The sequence below is a fragment of the Felis catus genome, chromosome A1, assembly GCF_018350175.1.
Source record: "Felis catus isolate Fca126 chromosome A1, F.catus_Fca126_mat1.0, whole genome shotgun sequence".
Classification (NCBI taxonomy): domain Eukaryota; kingdom Metazoa; phylum Chordata; class Mammalia; order Carnivora; family Felidae; genus Felis; species Felis catus.
Window position 1 is genome coordinate 232,074,796 of NC_058368.1, and position 12,152 is coordinate 232,086,947.

The 12,152-nt window shown below is 43.4% G+C and overlaps 1 protein-coding gene across 9 annotated transcripts in view; it reads left to right on the top strand.

Annotated features, from left to right (window-relative positions):
- SEMA5A (semaphorin 5A) overlaps nt 1–12,152 on the top strand; it is a 483,514-nt gene that overhangs the window by 221,110 nt on the left and 250,252 nt on the right. For all 9 annotated transcript variants that reach the window (XM_023239575.2, XM_023239573.2, XM_023239601.2 and 6 more), the window contains one exon: nt 10,691–10,736. In XM_023239575.2, coding sequence (XP_023095343.1) covers nt 10,691–10,736 — 46 coding nt within the window. The remainder of the gene's footprint in view (nt 1–10,690; nt 10,737–12,152) is intronic.

Consider the following 12,152-nt stretch of genomic DNA (forward strand, 5'->3'; position numbering starts at 1 on the left):
AGTTCCTCCTTTCAAAATGATTTTGTCGCTGGATCTGAACAAAGAGCTGCATTTTAGATTCACATAAAATCATTTTTTTTTAATTGAACCAATGTTATTCACTCTTTTTTTTTTTGGTGGTGGTGGTTATTCATCATTGCTATTTTTATTTTAAAGTTTTACCTTAGAATTAATCTCTTGGGAGCAATGTATGATTAAAAGGAAAAATGGAGATTTTTTATAAGATGGGCAATTCTGCTTCCAGGAGCCACTTCTGTTTTCCAAAGGATACATTGTAGTCAAGTATACACAATTGAAGGTAACTTCTGTGAGTGGAATCAAGTCAGCAGTTAGGAGTGAATCCAAAAGCAATAGACCCCCCCGTAGTGCAAAGAATCCTAGGGTAGCAATGATGTTTACATTGTATTTATATTAATTATGATTTAGGAAAAACAGCAGGTGATGAAAAAAAAGGATGGTGCTTTTCATTCCTGCTCGTGGTCTGGAATTTTTTTCAGCTGTTAGTTTATCATTTAAATATTTTCTCTTCTCTATCATTTTCCTTCTCAGTGTTGGCACTCGATTTATAGATGTGCGTTTCTCTTAGGATTCTCTTTGCCTATCTTCCTCCTTCTCATACCTATTAATCTTCCAATAGAGTCCATTATGGTTAATTAACCTGATCTGTGTTAAAAAGTCCCACTCCTTTTCTGCTGGCTTTGTTACCTTTTGTCCAGTATTTGCCAGACATCAGCGTACCTAAGTACCCCGGGGGCGGGGGTGTGTTCATTCAAAGTGAAGTTTCCTCTGTCCCCTATTCTCAGGTCTGCTGATTCAGTGAGCTGGAAAGGGTCCAGGAGTGTGAGCTTTTAACAAACAGGTGGTCTACAGAAACTCTTGGGGGAAAGACTTCTGCACCCTGTGTTCCTTTTGCTGTTGTAAAAAACAGAATAATCTCTACACTTTCCTTCTCTGCTGGAACTGGTGAGCAGATAAGTCTAGCGGCATAGTTATTTATTTAGTTATAAAGTCCTTTTTTTCCCCAAATGCATGAATGAGTCAACAAAGCAGTGTAATAAAAATTAATCAGCCTCTTTACTTTGGGTGTATATGTGTGCTATACCGTGTTGGAGCGTTGAGAGCTTTGCTCCCAGCCAGTGTTACATAGGGTCCATCAGAGTTTATTAGTTCACTTAGTTACCTTTCATGAGTCTTCATTCATCAAATATTTATGGAACCTACTTTATGCCAGGAAGTATCTAAGACACTGGGGAAACAAAGACGAAGCCTAGTCTCTACCTGACGAAGACTTCGTAGCCTGGCACAAACCTAGTGCCCAGTTGGCAAGCTGAGGCTCCGTCGTCGGTCTCCTGTTTTTGTAAATAAAGTTTTCCTGGGGCACAGCCACACCCATTCAGTTGCATATTTCCTAGGGCTGCTTTTGAACTTTACCTACAGAGATGAGTTGTATCAACTGAGACCATCCATGAAGGCAAAGCATTTGCTGTCTGGCCCTTAAAGACAAGTTTGCTGACTCTTGACCTAACAGTTGTGGGGGGAACACAAGCAATTAAATTCTCCCAGGGAAGCCTGGGTAAAGGGCTGTAGAAACCCTAAGAAAAAAGAAACATGACGGTTTTGGGGGGTGAACATGGTGCATGGAGAAGGTGCTTTTTCAAGTGAGCCTTGGAGACACATTACGAGTCTGGCAGATGGAAGAGTCTTCTTGCCAGAAAGACCATACCTCGGGGAAAGTCCGAGATCCCGATGAGGCTGAGAAGAGTTAAGCTTGACTGGACCAGTTGGTGACCAGTTGGCTGAGGGGGGGAGTTATTGCAGGTGAAGCAGGAGCTTTAGGTGGGGTCAGATTGTGGAACAGAGTGGACTTAATCTTCCAGACCAGTGATTCCAAATCTGGCCGTCATGAGAGTTGCCTAAGAGGCCTCACAAGAGCACAGATGCCCAGGCCTCTCCAGCTCATCAGCGTTAGACTTTATGGAAGTAACGTTGAAATCTTTGCTTTAATCAAGTTTCTGATGATCTCCTGGCCTGGCAAATTTGAGAGCTTCTGCTAAAGGCATTAGGAGCTTGGGAGATTTTTCAGTCTGCCTATTTATACGCTCAGATTTGCATTGAAGAAGATATTTCTTCCATATTGTGTGCAGAGTCTGCTCGAATTTCAACAATTTGGAGATGGGAACAGCACTTGGGGGCTGTGGATCAGGTGACAGTAGAAAGAACTTACACTTAGGCAGTGATGGTGGAAATGGGGAGGAGAGATTTGAGACATATTTCAGAGCTGAGTTTGACAGTGATTGATGGTGACCCCAGATGGAAAGGTAGAGGGCAAGAGTCAAAGGGGAGATCTGGAGCAAGACTCGGGAGCGTGGCTTGCCGTGATGGCCGTAGCTAGCCCTGAGCATGTGGGGACTGAGCTGCAATTCTTTGATTATTTGAAGATACATGAAAACAAAACTGAAACAAACACAAAACAGCTCGGCTTTTGCTAACTCTGAAGCTAACCCAGAAAAAGAATTGTATATGGAGATCACTTGAGGAGTGGACATTCCTAAGAAAACAGGGTTAAAGGAATCCTAAGATAGGTCACTTGGTATTTTTTCAAATGAAATATGATCTCTATTAACTGAAAAATAGGAGGGAACAAGTCAAATACCCAGCAGACCCACAAAAGCAGGAGTTGTGAGTTAAGTCTGGAGCAGTAAAAGTCATCGTCTGCAATCCTCAAAGCAAGTAATATTTAGAGCATAGTAAAATTTAAATTATCGGTGTGATTATTAACAATATTGACTAATAACTATGACCCTAGATGTGCTTATGGGAAAAGGTTTTTCTGGTTTTATATCGCTGCAGTTTGCTAACAGCGTTGGTCTTAATCACTGCACCCCATTCAGAATTCATCTTTGTGACTTTATTTTACTTGCAAAAACAAGAAGCTCTCCATCTATTTCTGTGCCTTTCAATCTTGGTGTCTAAACATACAAGAGTGCTATTAAAATGATTTATTCCTGGTTCTGATATGTTCTTTTGGAACATTTTTAATCACCAAGACTTTTGAAAGGTTTGAAATAACTTTTTGGGGATAAGGAATGGGATAATAGAAGCCGATACAATTTTGGGGGAGTTTGTACTGGACGCATATGGTAATATCAACAACAATAAAATCAAAATTATCTTAAAATTTTCATAGCCCAAAGTACATGTAGTCGTGATTTTAGAGGAGGGTAGCAAAGATTTTGACTGAAGAGGTAGCTTATAAGCATGACTGTATTATTCGCAAACTGTGATCTAAATGTGATCCAACTAAATAGTTGTTACCTACTTGCAATAGTTTGGTAATTCAAAAAATTAATTAAATGCCCCAAAACTTGTGGATAAAACATATGAAAGAGATATGGTTGGAATGGTTATAACTGCAGAAAAAATAAAGGCTCCTGGAATCCGTTTGGAGTCAACCAGCATCATGAAAATCTCTGGGACAGCAATTACAGAATTGGTTCCAGGATGAAATTAAATCTTCAGATGCTTTGATGTTACTGATATGATTGATACATTAAATACTGACATTCAGATCATTAAAATAATTTTTTATAGAAACATCTTGTGCCTTAAAGGCTACAGGTGTTACTTTTCCTTAGTTTCAAAATCAGAAACTTACATTTTAATATTCAAATCTGTCAGTGCAGTGGAAAACGTGGGTGTGATGGAGGGCGTGGCTATTTCAAGCTCTGTGCAGTCGCCTATTGATGACGGGGGAGTCCTGCAGCAAAGAGAAATCGGGTAGGAAGTAGCTGACCCAGGTACAGGTGAGACTGGCCTTTCGGTTGACGTCAGCTCTCAGATTTACTCAAATGGTGATAGCTGCTCCACAGCGTGTGTTTTGTGTTCAGATGGTTTCATGATCGACCACGGTCTGAACTTCTGTTAAACAGAAAGAGAAGTCACTACCCCCATTGTTCAAAACACATTTGATAGATTAGCTTGCTGTTCTGTCTCCATTTTCCTTTCGTGCCAAATGCGTATCTGTCTGTCTTAATTATTTGGCCTTCTCCTCCTCCGTTATGAGCAAGCCTCTAACTTCCGTGTTCAATAAGAACCTGGAGTTTTCCTCTTTGATTTTATAGCTATATTCATCAGAGACCAATTGAGTTATTCTAAGAGAATGTCATTTTAAAACACCTGTGTCTTTCATAATTAATGGAGGTCAGAGTTAAGTTTTATAGTGTCTCTAGATAAAATGAGTCATTTAGTTAATATGCTCATGATGGCTCAACCTTTTCTTTAATGCTGGCTGAATTTTATTACTTTACATGAAGACACAAATGAACTTCGTCTATTACAGCCCGCACTGCTCCCTCAGAGGATATGTTGTTGTGCTTAGTGATTTGTTGCTAATAGGCCACTGGGGGATATGATAGGACGCGGGAATGGGTTATGCAATCCTACAATCAATAAGAAATCAACTCCAGTGAGGAGGGAGAAAACGCGTTCAGATGTCTAGTGGGGAAACTATCAAGTTGTGTCTGCCAAATTTAATGGCTTTGTGATTTGAATTATTCAGTCTGTTGGATCTATGTATCCCTCATACATTATTACTCCTAAAAGTAATACGGTTATTACATGTGAATGAGCAATGTCAAATTTTATTCCAAGACATTTGAAAAAAAAAAAAAAAGGAGATCCATACCAAGGGAAGAAAAACGCATACTTTCATTTACTATCATCGTAAAACTGAACCTTTCCAGCGTGGTAAACTCTTGCTTGGTACTTCTGGAATGAGGGGGGTGGGGAATGGAAATACAGACTAGTTCTCCTAAGCTGTACCACTGATGCATTCTAAAAAATTCTAATCCCTTAACCTGTTGCACCACTGCCTTTGTCCCTGTAGAGTGGTGATATTCCTTATTACTACCTATTTACATCTCCCAGGGTGTTATGATGATGAATGAGACCACTTAAATGCTTTGGGTTGCTCAGAGCTTTGCCCTCCTAGAGAAACTGACCCGATATGAAACATTTGGTTAGCATTCCCTGTTGGCTGGATGCCAGAATCATTACCCCTTCATGTTGGAAAGGTTGGTAGCCTTTCTCGTGAACCTCACATATATTGTTTTCCCTCCTCGGTGTGCTCACGAGTGCAAGATAAAGTGGTTGCCCCTTCTGGAATGCCCCGGAGAACAGCCACTTACAGAGGACCATAGATCTTGCTTTAGTGTGTGAGTGGCCCAACATCTGGGAATATCAATTTTTTATTCCCTTTAGAAGATTTTCTTTCTTTTTGTAATCTTTAGCTTCGTAGGTCGCTGACCCAAACTATGATGGATCAAGCTGTCTTGGGAGATTTCGGGTCCCTCTTGATGCTAGCTGTGTTGGAATTTGTCCAGTAGCAAAAATGGACTTCAAGCTATACTTGGAACCGAATAGTTTGAGGAAAGGCATTTGAGAATCGTAGAATCCACACTGTGTTTTTGTCAGATTCTCAAGTTCCAGGGAGGTGATTGGGGAATTCCACAAATGTTTCATTTATATTTCATTTCTTAAAAACATTTTTAAAATCGTTGAAAATCATGATAGAGAAAGTGAATACTGAGATGTGTCATATTATATATTTCTAATATGGAAAGGTCCAAGAAGGCATTAAGTTGCCTACCTGGATTTTGTGTAGATCACAGTCATGTATTCAACAAATATTTGTAAGCTCTTACCAATTCTTTGTCTCCCAAATCAAACAAAAAGTAACAACAAAAATGTAACCGACCAACCGCCACAAAGGTTGTCCAAGGTTATCAATACATATTTCCCGTAATTCTAGTTTCAAAAATTTTAAGTCACTTTAATCAACTATGATGAACAAATATTATGTGTGAGTACTTTGTTGGATGAATTTTCATTAATGAAGAACTATCCTCCCTTTTTACATGCTGAGTTTTTACTTAAAATTATTTTGCAATATGTACTTGGTTGCAAAAAAATAAAAAACACTCAAAAAAGTATTTCTCAGGAATTTGTTGAAATATGTCAGGGCAACAAGTCTTTTATTTGATTGGTCACATATTCATTCAACTCCCTTGGCCATTTCATATCTAAAAAGGGTTACAGTCTTTTAGGGATTTGTGTTACTTAAAAATACTGACAGATGGTATAGTTTAGCTCTCTCATGTTATAAATGAAGAAACATGGGCACTCTTAAAATAAGTATGGGCAGGGGTGCCTGGGTGGCTCAGTCGGTTAAGCACCCAACTTCAGCTGAGGTCACGATCTCACGGCTCGTGGGTTTGAGCCCCTCATCGGGCTCTGTGCTGACAGCTCGGAGCCTGGAGCCTGCTTCGGATGCTGTGTCTCCCTCCCTCTCTGCCCTTCTCCTACTCATCTCTGTCTCCCAAAAATGAATAAACATTAAAAAAATTAAAAAAAAAAAGTATGGGCAGGCAGTTTCAGGAAAAAAACTGTGAGAAATAAGGAGGGAGAAAGGAGACACCATTTAATGAGCCAGACCAGTAGGGTTAACATGTTCGCTTAATGGGGAGACATATGTCACAGTCAGAAATCAGTCCCAGGGGTGAGAATCAATTACCTAGAATCAAAAGACAGCCATTAGTAGTGTTCAGACCAGAATGGTCTCAAAATGATACGTAAATGTGCCTGCGAATGAACAATGAAGACATAAAAGAGTTGTACTCTAAGAACTATTACTGTGTGTTTCTGTGTATGTGCGTGTGTTGGGGGGGTGTGCCCATGAAACTCGGAAAGTGACATGGGATGACTGATTGGTGAAGCCGTGTGACACAGGGGCCAAGGGACAGCATGGTCTGAGAGGTTCTGATTCTAATGTTGGGACTTTATCTGATCCTAATAGTCTTGAATAAATCACCCTGTTTGTAACCTAGAACATACTAAAGGAAACGTGTCAGTCTCCTTTGATGCTTCTCTTCCCTGGGGTGCTGGCATGGGTAGCCTGAGCACTGTGGCTCTTTCTCTGTCCCCTTCCTCTCTGTTCACCTGTTGAATGTCTCCAGCACCCTGATTTATCGCTGATGAAATGGTTGTGAGGGCACCACAGCTCTCAGGTATTCAGGGGAGTAAAAGTACAGGGTTGAAATTCACTAGCAATGGTGGGGCAGGGAGGGGCACCTTTGCATACTGGGACATGCCAGGCAGGAAAAGGATCCTCAGCAGAGTTAAGTTTTTGCTTGGGGAGATGTGGCCCGAAAACGTGGCATGTTTCTTATCGTAAGTCCGTGTCTTCCTGTCTTGGTCTGTTGGGGCCGCTAGAACAGAACTCTACAGACTTGGGTGGCTTATAAACAGCAGAGATTTCTATCTCCTGGTTCTAGAGGATGGAAGTCCAAGGTCAGGGAGCATGGCTGGGTTCTGGGTTACAGATTGGCCACTGTCTCCCTGTGGCCTCACATGGTCGAAGAGGTGAGGCATTTCTGGAGCTTCTTGTACGAGGGCGGCCATCCTCATGACCTAATCACCTACCCAAAGCTTTGCCTCCTAACACCATCCCCTTTGGGGGTTAGGGTTTCAACATAAGAATTTGGAGGAGATCCAAACATTCATGCTATAACCCTTCCCTCGTGGACAGCACCTGAAAAGGGCACTGAGGGGTTTCCGAGAATATTCTCTGTATGTCCTCTGACCCAAAATGGAGGACTTTGAACTTTCTCTCCAGTTGTCCTGCCCGGAGCTCTACGGAGCATGGTGGACACCACCATCTTCTTTCCTCAGTGGTGTGAAGGCACTTCCAGCTCGTTGTGTATGAGAAGTGCCTTTCTAGAAAGTTCCCAGATTTAGATGTGGGTGTGTGTGTGTGTGGGGGGGGGGGGTGGGTGGGTGTGAGAGAGAGAGAGAAAGATAGAGATGGGGGTGGGTGTATGAGAGGCTTGAGAGAGAGGTGGCCTTTCAACCTCATCAGACCCCTTAGGTAATTAATTGACTAAAAATATGAACAATTTCTTTTACTGGAAATATTTACAGAAAAAGTCTTTCTTAAAAGAGCTAGTGAGTGGAAGAATGTGGTGACTGGGTCCCAGAACCACGACGCTATAAATCTGAAGACCCAATAGTGCTGTACTGTCCCTGCAGACAATGCCCCCACGCACCTGAACGCACAGTCAGGCCGGCTTCCGCCGGAAACCGGAAATGGCTGGAGAGCGGCTCTCGTTCCTTTCCTGTGCAATGGGGAATCTGCTGAGAATTGCAATGGGTCTGGAAATTTCAGTGTTTTCCATAAACTGCGTGTGGCCACGATTGATCGACTGCTTGCAATGGATCGGGAGCCATCCTCAGTGCTTTCCTTGGAGGTAACCCTCGCCACAGCCGCAGGGCGGAGGTAGGAGTATGGGCCCCATTTTACAGATGAGAGCACCCAGGCATGGGGTGCTTAAGCTTCCCTCACAAGGTTGTGTCCTGGCACAGCTTTGGCTTTCGCGCAAGTATCCTTCTGGCTCCCGTGGTCACTGTGCGGTGATGGCCGGCAGCATCCTGCAGGCAGGAAGCCAATCAGGAGGCGGGGGTGAGGGTAGGGAGCCATCGTGCCCATGAAGGCGATGAGTGGCCAGTAATTGCCGGAGGTGCCACTTGTAAGCCTCTCATCTGGAAAACTGATCCGTGCGTGTGTCTGGATTGCTAACTTCCCTGGGAGGAGTCACGCCGGCCTCTGTGTCACATCGGTGAAGGCCTGAAAATCTTCAAATGCTAGCAGCCTCCAGTGGTGTTTCCTCGGCAGCTCCACTACCCTCTTCCGCGCGCGCTGGGCTCCCGTTCCTCCTCCTGCAGGGAGATGTTTCTGGTGGAAACCTGGCCTCCGCATGCTGCCCGACTAAATAAAAATAGACCTGCTGTGGCACTGCCTTGTCAAAGTCATCCTTGATCTGGGTCTGCACGGAGGGCTCTGATCCATCTGCCATAAAAGAGAGGGCAAGTGTTCCCAAAATGGCCTTGTGGCGGAGGTGGCCTGGGCCACGCAGTGTTTTCTGGGAGCTTCTCTGGCGTTATTTCATAGGTTAAATTGGACGTTGGAAAGGGTGTGGTGAAGAGGCCACTTAAGTGGTTTGGAGGAGGCAACTTTCACCCCGTGCAAGATGGCGGTGGCTCCGCGTGGGGGGCAGACTCTAAGATCGCAGAGTGACCAAGGGGTGATGCCGGGACGCCGGAGACAGCTCTACCAATGAGCTCATCCTTCTGCTTGTTCCAGACGGTGTGCACGCACAGGCTACTAGCCCTCAGCCTCTCTATTGGCTTTGTCTTCCCATGTCTGGCTGCTCAGTAGGGATGCTTCTTGGTCCTCTCAAGGTCATGCCCATTGTCCTGACTTGGCCGTCACTTACCACTTCCACTAGGACAGCATGTGTCCATTTCAGACATCTACCCATCTCTCCAAATAGTGAAAATAATCTACTTGAGTTTCTTGCTGGTGTTGAGAAACTTGTTAATCTCTTAGTTCCATGGAAATAACCTTGGTCGGGCCAGCCTGTTATGTAAAATGATAGCTTCTTTTTAAAATTTTATATATATGTGTGTGTGTGTGTGTGTGTGTGTGTGTATGTATGTGTATATATATATATATATATAGAGAGAGAGAGAGAGAGAGAGAGCAGGGGAGAGGGGAAGAGGGAGAGAGAGGGAGATCTTAAGCAGGCGCCATGCTCAGCATCGAGCCAGACGTGGGGCTCCATCCCAGGACCCTGGGATCATGACTTGAGCTGAAATCAAGTCAGAGGCTCAATGGACCGAGCCACTCAGGCTCCCCAAAACAATAGCTTCTTAGAGACCCGTCCCACACTCGTGCCTTCGTAGGGTCTGTCTGTTGGGTGCCAGGTCTCCTGCCATTACTGTTTATACCTGGGCTAACTTTCTCTTCCATAGTCCCTGGAGTGTGGCTCTCCCTGCACCAGCTCCTCATTAAGGGGGCATTCATGATTTGAGTCAGAGGCCAAAGCAACTCTCAGGAGGAGGCCAATTTGTTTCTAAACCTACAGCAGTAGAGTCCAAAGCCTAATGTGGCTGATGTTTGTGTTCTGCCCCCCCGCTGTGCTGATCGCCACTGCATATTTCATTGTTCTTCCCCTTCATTGTCAAGACAGATCCTTTCCTTTTCTCTGATTTCTTGCCTCACACTTGGGCAGCCAGAGGGGACTCTTTCACACCCTTGATTGTGGACCGACGAGTTGATGCTTCTAAACTTGTACACACCAAATGCATCCAGCAAGACAGAACACTGTAATACTCAGACTGTGGTTGAATTCCAAAGCAGGATGTGTTGTAACTATAAATCATGGTGAATGTAGGTGATCCATAAGAATGAAGACTCATAGAATGGGTTTGTATTCTCTTACTTAAACTCAATTTCAGAATTGACTGCCTGTGTCCTTTGGTCCATTCCACATGGATCAAGAGAGTCCATTAATAACTGAGATTCACTGTAGTCACACACACACACACACACACACACACACACACACACGCACCTTATTCCTTAACTCTCTTGCCAATCTCAAATGTGTTAATCTCAAACCTGCTGATATACTGAATGCCTCTCTGAATTCTGAGGTGTGAAGACAACTGTGCTACACGCATTCTTGGAAAGCCCCAAATCATTGCTTTGTTTTGCCTTGTTCTCATAATTTTGATGACCTGTAATATTTTGAATCTATTAAAATTAAAACTCCTCTCCTTTTGTGTTTTGTAGAAACTACCTCTTCAGGTTACAGCTTGAGGATTTGTCTCTGATCCAGGTAGGTGCGATTTATCTTTCTCAAGCTTTCATTTTCCATCCCAATGAGCTTACCGTTTGAGAGAATGAAGACAGATGTGTGTAAAGGTATTAATCATGCCAGAGCAGAGATTCGCTTCCTCAGCGAGTCAGGCTGCCAGACCCTATCTGATATGAGTCGTCACCTGCCTTAATTCCCGATTGGCCCTTTTTTCCTACTGTGCATCCTCCCTTCCTGTCATGGGCATCGTCCTGATTTAGTCTTCACCACATGATAGATAATTCAGAGGACATCCCCTCAGTGTCTGGGAGAGCCCTTACCCACTCTGCCCCCACCCCCAGTTAGAATGGCCATTGATTATTTATTTTGCTGCATTCGGCCATCATAGTTTTGGAAAAGTCAGTTCCCTTAGGAAAACATCTTTGTTTCCTCTTTACCTTTTATAATTAAATAAATATGAGTATAGGGGTAAAAAACCACATATAGAAAAGAGTAAGTGGCGATAGATACAAATGCACTTTACGTACTTCTGTTTTTACAGTTTGAAGAAGGACACAGATCCTTCTGCCCGAGTAGAGTATTTATTTTAGAGGCAGATGTGAATCACGAAGGCCCACTGTTGCCCTCCAGGCTTTTAGAAGGGTCTGGTAACCATGGTCTCCATGGACAAGGGGAGAGTTAGAACATGACTATCTCTCTCACCGACTATCTGGAACTCCCCATGGAACGTGCTAGAACTACTCCTGGGCCATGTGTATCTTGGGAAAAGGTCTTCAATTGTAATGTCACCCTCCTGTACTAGAGCCCTAAGAAGTAGTTGGAGAGGAGTTTGTGTTAATTTCTTCTGCATGTAATGCTGGGATTTGTGAACATCCAGGAAATTTTGGAGCTAGGGTGTTTTTTTTTTTTTAAGTAGGCTCCACGCCCAGTGTGGGGCTCAAACTCACAACCCCAACATCGGAAGTTGCATGCTCTACTGACCTAGCCAGCCAGGCACCCCAGCTAGGGTTTAATATTCGACCTATCTTTCATTCACCAGGGCTTCAAGATAAGCCAATCCCACAAGCAAAGCTAATTTTGGTAAAAACGCAAGGGCTTTGAAGACGATAGACCTGGGTTTGTGATATAGCTCCCTTCCTCCCAGCAGCTGTGGGTTTCCTCATCTGTGAAACGGCCACAGGGCACGATCTCCCCACGCTGTCACTGCTAAAATTAAACAGAGTAAAATGTGCAGAAGGAAGAAGCCATAGCAATTTGTCAACAAATGTCAATTGTGTTTGTTTTTAAAAGTGATGATGCTAAACAATGACTTAGTATTGTAATCATTTCATCACACCAGACAATGAGTGATCTTGCCACTGTAGTTTAGCATATACATCTTTTGTTTTGTTTTGGTTTTCTTTAGTGTATAAGTCCTTGTGCGAGTTGATTTGTTGG